General features: G+C 38.1%; 1 protein-coding gene across 2 annotated transcripts in view; it reads left to right on the forward strand.

Moving 5' to 3' along the window:
• Window positions 1-14096, forward strand: part of ATP13A3 (ATPase 13A3) — an 85920-nt gene that overhangs the window by 66119 nt on the left and 5705 nt on the right. Inside the window, exons 31-33 of one of the 2 annotated variants that reach the window (XM_040621416.1) lie at window positions 3969-4057; window positions 7455-7535; window positions 9048-9137. In XM_040621416.1, coding sequence (XP_040477350.1) covers window positions 3969-4057; window positions 7455-7535; window positions 9048-9137 — 260 coding nt within the window. The remainder of the gene's footprint in view (window positions 1-3968; window positions 4058-7454; window positions 7536-9047; window positions 9138-14096) is intronic. The other variant, XM_040621417.1, reaches the window with a different exon arrangement.

Consider the following 14096-nt stretch of genomic DNA (forward strand, 5'->3'; position numbering starts at 1 on the left):
ATTTAGCATGCTCAAGGGTAGCCAAAACATGTACCAGAGAATAGTGCTTTCTTCATATAAGAAAACTGGTGTTCAGACTATTTGATAAGCAAGACAGCCATGTCAGTAAAGTTAATTTTAGAGATCTAAGTAAATCCACCCTATCCATGCTTCTCCAGTTAAAAAAAGAGATTATTAATTTTTAAAATGTATCTTTTGTATTATTTGGAAAACTTCAAAAAAAAATTAAAGGCTTTGAATTCCCATTTAATTGTGTATTAAGATATTTTGTATTCCCATTTAATTTCAAGTTGACTTGAATAAACTCAGTTGTTGATCACTGGACTATTTTGTTTAAAACATAGTATTAAAAATTGTGTTTTAGCAAAACTATAACCATAAAACCTTTGTCCTGAATATAAGCAGCTTGTGGAGTGTTTGTTGGTGGATAAACAGAAGTGCGCGCTGTCTTAAAACATGCCTCCTGGAAAATAAAATAGGAACACTAAAGACAACATAAACGTATTTTGCTAATTTTAGGTTTTGTCTCTTAGTCTGTCATTGGAGCCCTTTAATCTTGGAGTTCCTGATGAATAAAGAAAGAAAAGTAGAAAAAAAAAGTGGCAGAAATAAAGGCTATCTGTATAAAGTAATATACAGTGTGAAGCATATAAATGAAGCTGAGAACGAATGGGGAAGGGTTAAGGCTTTACTAGAGCTGACATTACCTTTTCATTATCTCCTTTAGAATTGACAGTAAAAGGTTCTTGTTATGACTTGCTGGTTACTGTTCTCTGTATCTAAACAGTGAAATGTAGTAAACCTATCTTGAGATGATTGTTTTTAAAAATTAATCTCAATCAAGCATTTCAGGCATTCTCGTCAGAATGTTTTTGTTCTCTTCTACTGGTTGGATTCTGAATCAAACAATTTCAGTCTGCGGTGACCCATTCTCAGCTTTAGCTCAGCCCAGTTATATTTTCTCCTTTGACCATGCTATCATTCAGGGGCCGTGATGATATGGACTTACAGTGTCATTTAACTAGATGTGATCTCTTGGGATTTGGCTTCAGTTTTTGCTACTGTTTCTTACTTACCTCCTGTAACTTCCTGCTTGTGACATCCAAGCCCTTTCTCAGTCTGTGAAGATATCACGGCTGAACTGCCAGTATCTCCTCCTCTTCAGGGTCTGTGCATTTTCCCTATTCCTCTGCCATGCCTGAATTGGTCGGAGCAGATACTTAGAGGCCCTGCAGGATGAGGTGGCCTTTCAAAGATAAGAAACTGAGTTAGGAAGCACGGTTAGGAATAAAAAGACTTGAAACTTGTGGTTATAGGTCAGAAGACCCCAGTTCATATTTTTGAGGAAGGAACAGCAAGAGAAGTATATATCAAAGTCATGAATGAGTATTGTAGGTTTATTTATTCTATGTAAGGTTTCATTTGTGAGTCACATACTAAGGGGAATATAAAGGAAATCCTTTATGGTGCCTGGTTTTGATGCCATATTCCATCAGAACCATCTGGTATCATTAACAAATCTGTGATGCCATAAGCTGGGTCATATTTAATCATAACTTGAATTTACAAATGCTTCGTGTTTTAAGGACCAAGTCTGCTCTTTCCTATGGTATCCTCATCATATCTCCATCTTATTAGTTAAAATACTTTGACTCCTAAGGACTTGTTCATGTTCACGCAGCTTTGTGGTAGAATCTAAGTTTTTAACTTAAGGAACATTCTCCCTTATCTCCAGTCACCACCAACACAGAATTTGTTTTGATGGCTGTCCTCTGTTGAAGAATATTACTTGTACTTCAGTAGCAATGCCAGGACAGTCTAGGAGCAGAGAGCACAGTCTACTAGAAACTCCATAGCTCTCGAAAGTGAATACCTGAGTTTCCCATTCTTGGTTTCTCTATTGATCTTTTCATATCAATGTTTAGATACATCTGCTAGCCATGCACCGTCCCTGTCAGATTCTTTTGAATAGTGCCTCTTTTTCTCCCCTGGCTAAACAAAGGAGAGGTTTAATTACTTATTTTCTGCTTCACAGGAAATCTTGGCAGGTTTTTAGAGATGTGATCAAAGGGAGTGGCTCTAGGAGAGAGACAGGAAAATTTGAGAAACACTGTTGAGGTGGATGTAACAGAAGTTTGTGAGCCTGCGTAAAAAAAAAAATGTATTCTGGCAGCATGTCAGGAACTAGATTGCAAATCTATTTTGCTTATAGCTATAAAAATGCAGTAAGATTTGGAAAGCATTCAATATGGGCTATTACTATTTTGAAACAACTTTTTCCGTCTCCATGTCTCTCTGTTTGTATTCTCTGGCATTTGTATTCTGATCGTTTCTTCTTGTCCTTTTTCTGATTTTGTCTTTTGTGTGTTTCTGTACTTCCAACTAGCACTTTCCAAATACTTTTTCTTTAACTGACCACAACAGCTATTTGAATTAACTTACATATTGCTTTGGTTGCTACATTATTCAACAGAATGTTTTATTTCCTGTTTACAGTTTAGGAGTGTGTTTTAAAAATAAATATCTAAGAAAAAAAGTTTTTAAAAATGTAACGTGGGTCCCAGGTTTTTCATCTTGTTGGTCAGTGACTGACTCATAATAAAAGTTTTCCCCCTTTGGCATGAATGTTAATATAACTTCCAGCCTAAGTTGTTAGAACAGTGAATATGGATATTAATATATATAAAACAATAACTATATAATATGTTATTTCTACAGGACAGTAAATATTGGCCTATGGTTTTGAACTGACATACTACCACTGTTTATATTTATAAATGACTCCTACATTTAAAAATAGTATGAGATCCCTCTTTTACAGTCCATAAAATAGGATATAAACTTTTTTTACCCAATCTGAAGACTTTATGATAAAATTTTGTTTTACATGGTATTATTAAAATTTAAGTTTCAAGATGACTTCAAATAAGATCTTGTAAATAAATATCCAGGCCAAAGAAAAAAGGGGAAAATGTTGGGGGATATCAATATTATAATGGGGAAATTTATGAGCCTTAAGGCTCACTACAAAAGAGTGTGCTTGTATATGTGCAAATGTATGCATGTATGTACACAGTTAACAAAATGGCCATGAGCAGGGAGTTTTATTTTTGAGTTAGGAAAGTAATGTAAAGTACTACTGGATTGAATTTACCATTCCTAGCTACTGCAGCAATCAGGTTAGCCCACATGTAAAATAGTAAATCAGGGCGCCTGGGTAGCGTAGTCATTAGGCATCTGCCTTCGGCTCAGGGCGTGATCCCAGCGTTCCGGGATCGAGTCCCACATTGGGCTCCTCCGCTATGAGCCTGCTTCTTCCTCTCCCACTCCCCCTGCTTGTGTTCCCTCTCTCGCTGGCTGTGTATCTCTGTCAAATAAATAAATAAAAAATCTTAAAAAAAATAAAATAAAATAGTAAATCAGCTCAGTTTCTGGGTTTTAGCTAACATTTTCTGTGGAAATATTTTTACAAAGGAAGTCATTGAGAAAGTGGGATTCTCTGAACAGAAATATAGTCAAATTAGAATGCCTCTATTTAGGATTATAACATACCTAATACTGGGAGTAAATGTTATTCAGTACTTTTATAGTTAACAGTAATTATTGCATACATGTTTTAAATGATAATCTCATTTTGCTCTACATAGTCTAGTCTCCTGTCTTTGAATTATATATGGGCTTGATTATCTTATAAAGTAGCTGTCTGGGAAAAATAGAAATAAATGTCCATGAAGGGCTGTCTCTTATTTTTATAAATGCTGATTATTTTTGTATCACGTAAATGAATTCTTTGGGCCTAAATGATGTACTGTACTCAAGGAAATAACATAAAACACACACTTTTTATACTTCACCAACCTAAATAGTTGTATTCAAAACCAAATTTAGGATTGCCAGTATGCCAGTTGTATTATATGCATTTTTATTTAAAGGAACTTCTAATTTAATTGTTTTACTTTCTTTTTCAGATTTTTTTGTTGTGTCTGTGATTATTTTGTATGTTTTCATATTACTCATCATGTTGCATCCAGTTGCCTCTATTGACCAGGTTCTTCAGGTAAGGGTTCAGCACATCAATTACTACTGGTTGTCTGAGGGTGATAGTAAGTAGGACAGCAGTAGTAAGACAGTAATAGAAAACGACACATTAGTATTACCTGATACTTACACAGCCAAGTGGGGCTTCTGGACGTTTCCTAAGGCTTTCGATCTACCCCTCTCCTTTGCTCTCATATTACTGGGGACAGAGATTCAACTGTCAAGATCTTTTTCCCCAGTATCTCTTCTTTCTGAATTTTCTAAGATGCAGTTATATTAACCCAAATATACTCTAAAAAGAATAAAGAACATAATCAAACAGCAGCTTTATATTGAGTCTACCTGATATCTTGTTTCTTTCCTGTTTCTTCAGTCTTTGCTTCTGGTTCCATTTCCTTGTCTACAAACATATGTTCTTTGGTCTTTAAAAATAAAAAACTTTGACCCTGTCAAAGTTCTGTCCTTTCTCAACCTACTTCTTGCATAGTCTGTACCTACTGCCTCTTCACTGTCCACTGAGTTCATCTTTTCATTAAAAACTCAGTGAATGATGAAGTACTTGATTTGTATAGAAGAGTTTGCACACATATTTAAGTTGTTAAGCGTACTACCAATAAAATAACATCCACAAGTTCATTTTCCAACCTAAAAAAGGTAACGTTACCAGCACCAGTAAGGCGTACACTATAGTGTACCTTTCTCCAAACACCCTGAGGGAACCACTATTCTAATTTCTTACCTCATTGTCTTGCTTTTCATTATACACTTACCATGCTGTATGAAGCCATAGAGTTTTGCTTGCTTTTGACCTGCATGACGATGGCATCTTACTGTTTGTATTTTTCTGTGACTTGCTTTTTCCCATTAGCATTATTTTTTAGATGCGTCCATGATACATGCATTTCATTTTCACTACTACATAGTATTCCATTATAGGAGTATACTTGTGTTCATTTCTCCATCCTCTGTTGGAAAATAATTAGGTTGTTTGTAGTCTTTTCCTGTGTTCAAGGGTGGTTTATCTCGGGTACAAGCAGCAGTGTTATTGAACTTTGAAGAGGTTGGGCAGTTTATAGTCTTAACCAGCAGTGTATAAATGAGCCTGTCTCTTTCCCCACGTGCCTCATTGAGGGATTTAGATAAGCACTAAAAGCAAAAGAAAACAGAATAAAAACCCATTTTTGTTTCTCTCCTGCCATATATGTCTTCTGCTTCACAGCCAAATTATTTCTTGAAAGTGTGCAACATTCGACTCACCTCTCACACATTAATCAAATAGTTTGGCTTCTACCCCTGCCAGTCAAATCAAATTGCCCGGACCAAGGCCATTAACAACTTTTTTCTTAAATCCAGTGGACTTGTCCTTTTAGTTCCCCTCCCCCCGCCAACCTTACTTGACGACTCAGCAGTATTTGACAAGTGAGCCAGGCAATCATTCTTGAGACTCCCTCTACAATTTTGTGATACTGTACTTCCTTCTGATTTTTTCCTACCTCTATGACTCCTTGTTCTTATTCTCCATGGTGGTTCCACACTCTCCTCCTTTCCTGAAATGTTAGTGTTCCACACATTTCTGTTCTTCTCCCTCCTGTTACTCTGTACATTTGGATGAGCTCATCTATAGTGCTGGCGTCACCCATAGTATCTTCTGTGTTGGCCTGAGCTTTAGAACTGATTATCCACTGACATACTGAATATTAAATGCATGGTTCACCTCTCAGTTCTCTCATTCAGCATCTTGATAACTAAGCTTATCCTCATGTCCTCCCTCAACCCTGCTTTTGTCTTTGTTTTTTTGGTACCACTATTTATCCAAGTCAGAAATGTGTATATTTGTCCTTGTCTTCTTTGCATAGTCAGTCTTTGCTAGATTCTCTGTTTTCTTACTCTGAATCTATTTAGCTTTACTCCATCCCGTTTGCCACCTAAAGGGAATCTATTGTTTCCTCTGCTCAACAGTACTTCTGTCACCAAATGCGTGCCCCACACTAACCAGTTGTCCAACTCTGGACACCACCTGGGTGTCTTAAAATTCAGTTCTGATATCAACTACCTGGAATTAGCACAGACCCTGTAGGTTAAGGGTTCTGTCCCACAAGAGTGTTCCCCAACTTCAGATACTTGTTAAGTCCTGGGTAATACCCCGTACTTCTGATTAATTAGCTATAAATCAGGGTTCCCAGAACTACCTTCTCAGGTTTGATAATTTGCTATAAAACTCAGGTTAACACTTAATGTTTATTGGTTTGTAATAAAGGTACTGTGTACAACCAGATGAAGAGGCAGATAGGCCAAGGTCTGGAAGGGTCTCGAGCATAAGAGCTTCTGTCCCTGTGGAGTTGGGATGTATTACCTTCCAGCACATGGATATGTTGACCGAACCAGAAGCTCTCTAAACTCTGAAGTTTAGGGATTTTTTTTTTAATGGAGGCTTCATCATATCATGGTCAAGTCTCCAGCCCCTCTCCCTTCCATGGAGGATGGGGGAGTGGGGCTGAAAGTTCCAAGCTTCTAATCATGGCTTAGTCTTTCTGGTGACCAGCCCCCATCCTGAAGCTATCCAGGAACCCACCAAGAGTAGCCTCATTAGAATAAAAAAAGTGATCCCCAGGAAATTCTGGGGGATTTAGAAGCCTGGGTAAAATGTTCCTGTTGCCACCATCATTCAGGAAATTACAAGAATTTTAAGAGTTCTGTGTCAGACAGAGACCAAATATATATTTACTATTTTGTGCCCCCATCACTAGTTTTGACTTCCATCATCTCTTGTCTTGATCACTACAGGAGTCTCTACCCCTGAAATCTTTCTTGCTTGGAGTCACAGGTGTCTTTCTAAAACATTAGATTGTATCACTTCTCTGCACCTAGCACAGTATTTTAGGTACTCAGTAAATATTTGTTTACTAAAAGGTGAATGTATGAATGGGACTTTTTTCTTTTATTTTTTAGATTTTAGAAATTAAGCAGATTTTAAAGTGAGAACTTAGACTGTATTTGTTAAATTGATTTGTATAGTTCTTTTATGAATTTGTCTTTATAACAGTATATAGAGTTTTGAATGATACTTCATTATTCGATCAATATCTACTTCATTGTTTAATGACAGGATTTTATTTTAAAAATAGGAATTTGTTAGAAATTCATGAGCTAGTCTAAAGCATGGGCTTTTGAGTCTGAGTAAACAGGATTTGACTTCAAGCTCAGTCACTTTATCCTATTCTTTTAACCGTGAGTTACAGTTTGAGGTTCACCCTCTGCAGAGTGGACGTACGTTGTGGCATGGTAAGGGTCGAGTAGATGACGCATGTGAAAGTGCTTGGTATGTGATAGGGGCTCAGGAAATTTTGAAATCATGATATAATGCTGTAATATCAGCTGCATACTACAATTTTAACTTAAAAATTTTTGTCTTACAGATAGTGTGTGTACCATATCAGTGGCGTATAACTATGCTCATGATTGTTCTTGTCAATGCCCTCGTATCTATCATGGTGGAGGTAAGCACTTCAGATAATCGAATGGCTACATTGCTGCTTTGGGATTCTTGGTGATTTAATAGTCCTGGGGGAACAGGACAGGTAACATTATGGAAGCCCACAAAGAGTCTCATTTTAGTTAAATTGAGTTAGCTCTCTCTTCTGACCTTCTCCATGAACGGATAATCGTCATATTAAGTGATATGACGTAGCTGCACTCATACAGATAGGAGAAAATTAGCAGTGAGATAGCAAAAATTAGAAAGGGGAGAAGACTGGTGCTCAGGTGGTCCCTAAACTAGTAAACCAGTGGTATGAAATCAGAGTGGGTGTGTACCACCAGAGACCTGTGATATACAGTAAAATCTTCCATTTAAGGAAGGAAAGGAAGGAGGGGGCTTTCTCCGTGAAATATAGTAAGTTTTAATAACAGTATATTGAAAGTATAAAATAATGACCCCTGTGAACTTACTGGCACTGATTACTGGAACTTCCTCCTTGGTATTTACTTTTGAGTTTCCTCTGGAGGTCTTAAGTCCTCTTTGATCCATTGTATATTATATAGTTATTCTTTTAGGGTTGCCTTTAAGTTGGCTTCTGTAAAGGGAGCTAGTAAGTTCTCATTTGCTGCTTATTAATAAAATTTTGTCTGTTCTCAGAACTATTATGATTCACACCTACAGTAGCAATATCTGAAATGGAAGAAGGAGATACAGTTGTGATTTTTAAGTGAAGGGTTTCTTCATAGGGCAGGATTTTGAATTAAAATTAGGTAATTTGTGGGAAAATATGTATACTTTGGTGATAATACTTCTCGACTTGGAAATTTTGCTTAATTTGTTATCTTTCTAAAAGATGACTTGGTATTTAAATTTGGGCCTTAGTGGGCAACATGGATATTATGTTATTGATCTTTTCAAGTCCATGGAAAGTATTTTTGCTATTTTATGGACACTAGAAAGCACATCCAAGATATTGTATTTTAAAAGCTTTCCTTTTTCTGTGGTATAAGTTCTCAAGTCACGCAAATGTTATTTAAAATAAAATTTAAAGGAAAACAATTTTAGGGGAATCCTCTAGTAGTCTCTTAATTTATTATTCTCGCTCACTATCAAAAGAATTATTTGTGTTGGACTCTGATCAAGTCACTCATTTATAGATACAGAACTAATATTATGTTAATTCAATGAAAATAATTCATTGTTAAGAAAAACGACTCAGATTATAAGCATTATTTTAATATGGGAAGGACCCAAGGATTCAAATAAAAGCCATATTTTGTGGAAATTTTAGAGGTCCCATTTTATCAAGAATTTTATGGTGATTTATATTTGTTACAAAAGTTCTCTTGTAAAAAAAAAAGTTCTGTTGTTATACTTAATCCTTTTCAAATATTAACAGAAATTGTCTATATAAAAACCAAGTCATGTTTTTCACTAATGATGCAGCATTGTATGAGCCTTTTAAAATGTGCACATTAATAAAGAATGACTTAGTCATTTTTAATTCTTAACTCACTGAAATATCTCTCAGAACTTCTTCCTTGACATGGTCCTTTGGAAAGTTGTGTTCAATCGAGACAAACAAGGAGAATATCGCTTCACCACCACACAGCCACCACAGGTTGGAAATCAGCACTTATCTCCATTCTTCACGTGTGTTTAGGCTCTTTGAGTTGTGTGCTCTGCCTTCTGTAGGATGGTGTTCTGTTGTGTGTTGCCTCAACCTTTTTCCCTATGCCTGGCATGTCATTCCCTGTAAGGAGTCCTAGAAAATTCTTGGCAAACATTTGTTACAGGCTTTTCAGGACTTCAGAAATTTCATAAGTCTCTTTTCCATTCCAATCCTTATCTTCATTGTGTATAAAGGTCTTATTCTCAGTGGTGAGAGTTAAGTTTTCCATTTTTCTCTGGTTTCTGTGTTTACGGTTTTCATGAGTCCCATTAGAACCTAAATGGGATTCATGTAAATATAGTTATGAAATGGGAATTGTTCATGAATCAGAGTTCAGGGGCCAAAAGTTTGAGGAATTATTTCTGATCTCTTGTCAGCAATTACTGTGCCTTAATTTTGGGTGGATTTTTGGCTTTTCCAAACATAGGTCTCTCTTCAGAAAAATTTTCAGAGACCATGCATATCTTCATATAAATCCTGGCTTAGGACTTTTGATTTTCTGGATCCATTCAGTAGCGTGTTATTTGGAAGATATGCAAGCTCCATCGTAAGAAGAGAAGAGGAAGAGATGAATAAAACCCATTTCGTGGTGTTTGGATGTTGCAGTGTAGTTCTGTACTCTAACATGACAGTCATACAGTGTATCACTAATACATGTTATAGAGTATTGTAGAAGCATATGTATGTACTCACACAACATACAAGATAATATGTCAGGTCAGTCGTATTTTTTTTAACCAATACCATTGTAGCTCTGATCCAGCCCGTTTGGGTAGAGAACTTGACAGTACAGTGTCTCCCCACCTCATCATCTGACCCGTGACTGTTTGTAGGTAGGTGATGTGCCTTTACATGTGATTTCTTAATCTTCCTCTCATCCTGAGGCACGAGAAAAGCTTTCAGAGTGCAGGAGGATTCCCTGGCATTTCTGAGTTGGACCACTCACTTATTTTTAGCCTTCTTTCACCTAAGTAGTGACTTCCTGAGCTTTATTTTGGTAATTCAGCAGGCTTGATGCCCGGAGTAATCTCCCAGATGCTTTCTTTGTAAGAGGTCCCATGGAGTGCTGTTTCCTTTTCTACAGCTGTATGATGAAGAATGAGAGTTTGGTAGCGATGAGATGAGTCTGGCTTCAGCTTCAGTTCCTTTTTCTCAAAGCAGTGTAGTGATATGGCCACAGCTGTATCAGGGACTCACGTCCTTCAGCTAAATCTCCCCTGGGTCCAGGTCTTTTTCCTTTGGGTTACCTCACTACATGACTTCAGAGGGTAGATTCTGGCTCATATCAGTCCTCATATGAAATGTTTGTATTGGCAAAGGCCCCAGCCAAGGAAAACATTGACATTGAGTTTTCAGCATCTCCGAAGAGTTCTCTTAAGTGTTGGTCTAAACAGGAAATGCAAGGGCACCTGGCTGGCTCAGTCAGCAGAGTGTGTGACTCTTGATCTCAGGATTGTGAGCTTGAGCTCAATGTTAGGTGTAGAGATTACTTTTAAAAAAAATCTTGAAACAGGAAATGCAGGTTCTGAGGAGGCATTAGACCCCTTTTTAGTTAAAAGTGGGTATCATAAGCCTCCTTTAAATATTTGAATTGGAAATTTCTCCTCACTTTTCAACCAAAATTAAATGGGAGAAAATTCTATCATTTGCTAAATGTCTTCTCTGGAGCTTTGTTAGTATCTGTCCTCCTTATTTTTAAGAGTTTATGTCTCCCATGTGAAGTCCTACCTCTGAAGTATTCAGAGGAGAGAGTGAAGGTAGGGAGTGGTCTGGCACAGGCAGCTCCAAAATCCCCTATGTTTGCCACTTTGTTCTGAGAACCACGGAGTAGACAAGAATGTTAGTCTTTAGTTTCTGTAGTCATGATTAAGAAAGCATTGTTTTAGTTATTGGCTTTAGAAAAGAGTTCTTGAAGGGGCACCTGGGTTGCTTAGTTGGTTGGACATCTGCCTTTGGCTCAGGTCCTGATCTCGGGGTCCTGGAATCGAGCCTCGTGTTGGGCTCCTTGCTGAGCAGGGAGCCTGCCTCTGCCGCTCCCCCTGCTTGTGCTCTCGCTCCGTCAAATGAATAAATAAAACCTTTAAAAAAAAAAAAAGATAAGAATTCTTGTAATGTTTTGGCACAGAATGATACACTTTCTGACACTCCTGTGTGTAATGTGGTTTCGCTATTCATATTTGTGACCCTTCAAGAACCAATCAGCTACTCATATTACCATAAGGCTATGATTCTTAATCAGAGACAGTTCTCTTTGCCCCTCCCCACCCCAGCATTTGCTGGTGTCTGGAGACCTATTTGGTTGTCACAGTTGGAGGGGAGAGGGGTTGCTACTGGCAGGCAGTGTGGGTAGAGGCCAGGGATGCTACTAAGGAAACACCCTACGGTAGCAGGCAGAACAAACCCCTCACAACAGAGAATTTTTATTCTATTTTATTTTATTTTATTATCTTTTTTTTTTTTTTTTTGAGAGAGAGAGAGAGCAAGAGAGTGTGCATGAGTGGGGGGTGGGAGGGGTAGAGGCAGAGGGAGAGAGAGAATCCCAGGCAGGCTCCATGCTCAGTGTGTGGAGCGTGACGTGGAACTCGATCCCATGACTCCTGAGATCATGACCCGAGCTGAAATCAAGATTTGGGTGCTTAACCGGCTGAGCCATGCAGGGAGCCTCACCACAAAGAGTGTTTAGCCCAAGATGTCACTAGTGCCACGGGTAAAGGTGAAAAAGAAAGCAGAGGTGAGAGTAAGCTGCTACATCAAGGACTTCTGCGGCCACTGTAATTCTGCTCTGCCACAAACTCTCGTTCCATGTCTGCCACTCTGTGCTCTTTTCTACCAAGAATCGCATGAGATCTTCTCAGACGGCGACTCCCAACCATCTCTATTAATTCTCGGGGGAGAAAAACCCTATTTCTCTTTTTCCCTTCCTTACCATATACACCCAAGGGCCATTGAGTTGGGTTGAAAGTTTCAGAGCTAGAGACCCTGGATTAGGCACCAGGTCTTAGTTGGATTGGGAAGTCAAGAACCTTATCTGAAAATCTCTCATAACTTTGTCTAAATATGCGGTGATCTACAAGGCACACTGCACAACACCTCCAGCATCCTCCCAAATCTTAAGGTATTTCTAACTTCACTTCATACAGAAAGAAGCAACATTCAGTTGACTTGCCAAGGTTATGCATCTAATGAACGACAGAGATGGGAGTCGAAACCCAGGGTTTCTGATTTCAAGAGAGTTTTCTATAAAGCTTTTACCCCTGTTTAGGAAGATCTGTGCTGCATATTATCTTACTAAGAAGCATTTGTGCGTATCCCATGTCTGGTAAACTGAGGCCACTTAGTGGTAGATGTGGACCTAGGATCCTGTCATCCTGTAGTTTGATCCTGCCTGAGGATTTGTGCCTGATTATGTTTTCCTTTTGTGGGGAAAAGCAAGTATTAGCTGTAGTCTTTATGCCACTTAGAATATTATTTGAGCTTATTTAGATAGAATGGTAATTCTGATTGTCTTTATTTTATATTCAGGATTGGTATGGAAGAAGACTACTATGAAAACCACAGTATCATTACAACATTTTCCCACAAGCATGGCTTTATATTTTACATGCTACCCATGAAAACATTCCCTAAAAGTTAAACTGACATCGGGATTCTAGAATGAACAGCTTGGATGGTCTAAGAAGCAGGAGAAATTTAGCTGTAGATCTTTTTGAAAGTTCTTTGTGATCTCTCTGCTGGACTGTGGTAGCCTCTTACCTGTCTTGGAGGGGTACACTTGATCGTTAACCATTCCTTTCGGGAGCTGATGAGAAGATCCAGTTGCTACAGCTGTGGTGTTCTCCTGCTTCGGGGACTTACGCCGAGATGTTTGGGGAGATCTGAGTGCTCATTCTAGGCCCTGGAATGCTCCAGCTCTTCGCCTTCTTGTGGCACAGAGCTTGCGTTTCTCTTGCTGCCGTCTCTCTCCCTTGGTTCATTTCTCATTCTAGCATGCCTGTAGCACCTTTTCTTTTCTCTGCCGGTGAATTATAGTGTATTTGAGGATGTATGTGGTATGTTGGTGTTTGTAAGCTAACCTGTCTTGCCTGTAGTGTATTCTATGTGTATGATGTTGGGGAAGGTGAGGGACAGGAACAGAATGTTTCTAACTGTAGTGGAAGGGGGAGTCCCTAGTGTTTCTTGGGACTTAGTTTATTTTTTCTAAATTACAACAAGTGTACTTGTTTTTAATAAGGAAATGAAGATTTTTTTTAAAACATGCACCTTAATGTAAAAAGATTTCTATTTAATCGTGATTCTGTTTGCAATGAAATTAGTTTTAATTTTATTGCTTGCCTCACTTTCTACAGGTAGGAAACAGTGAATTTAGGTGTGTGTGTGTCTTAAATTTGAAGCTACTGGGCTGTGACTTTCCTTAACTCAGCCTCCTGTGCATTGTTGCATTGCCCTTCAACCTGGCCGGTTCCTCTGGACAGACAAGACCTATATGTTTTTGCTTTTTTTTAAAGTCAGCGTTCACCTTTAGCCTTTTCCTGTGATCTTTTAATAGTGCTACAGGCTGTAAAATAAAAAGTGACAGCTTTCAGATTGATTTAGGAACAGTGATCTTTTCCACAATTACGTTGAAGAATTTAAACACCTTGGGGGAAAGATAGATCCAAGTAGTGAGTCTCTTCTTAGGTAAATATTAAGGTGTATTATGTACGTGCCTATGCGTGTGGATGTGGAAAGGAATTACAGTTGGCCCTTGAACAACACAGGTGTTAGAGGTGCTAACCATCCCCCTCCCTGTGCAACCCAAAATCTGTGTATAAATTTTGACTTCTCAAAAACTTAAATACTGGGGCCCCTGGGTGACTCAGTCGGTTAACCTCTTTTTTTTTTTTTTTTTTTAAGATTTTTTTTTTTTTT

This window comes from Ursus maritimus, unplaced genomic scaffold, assembly GCF_017311325.1.
Source record: "Ursus maritimus isolate PB19 unplaced genomic scaffold, ASM1731132v1 scaffold_4, whole genome shotgun sequence".
Lineage (NCBI taxonomy): Eukaryota > Metazoa > Chordata > Mammalia > Carnivora > Ursidae > Ursus > Ursus maritimus.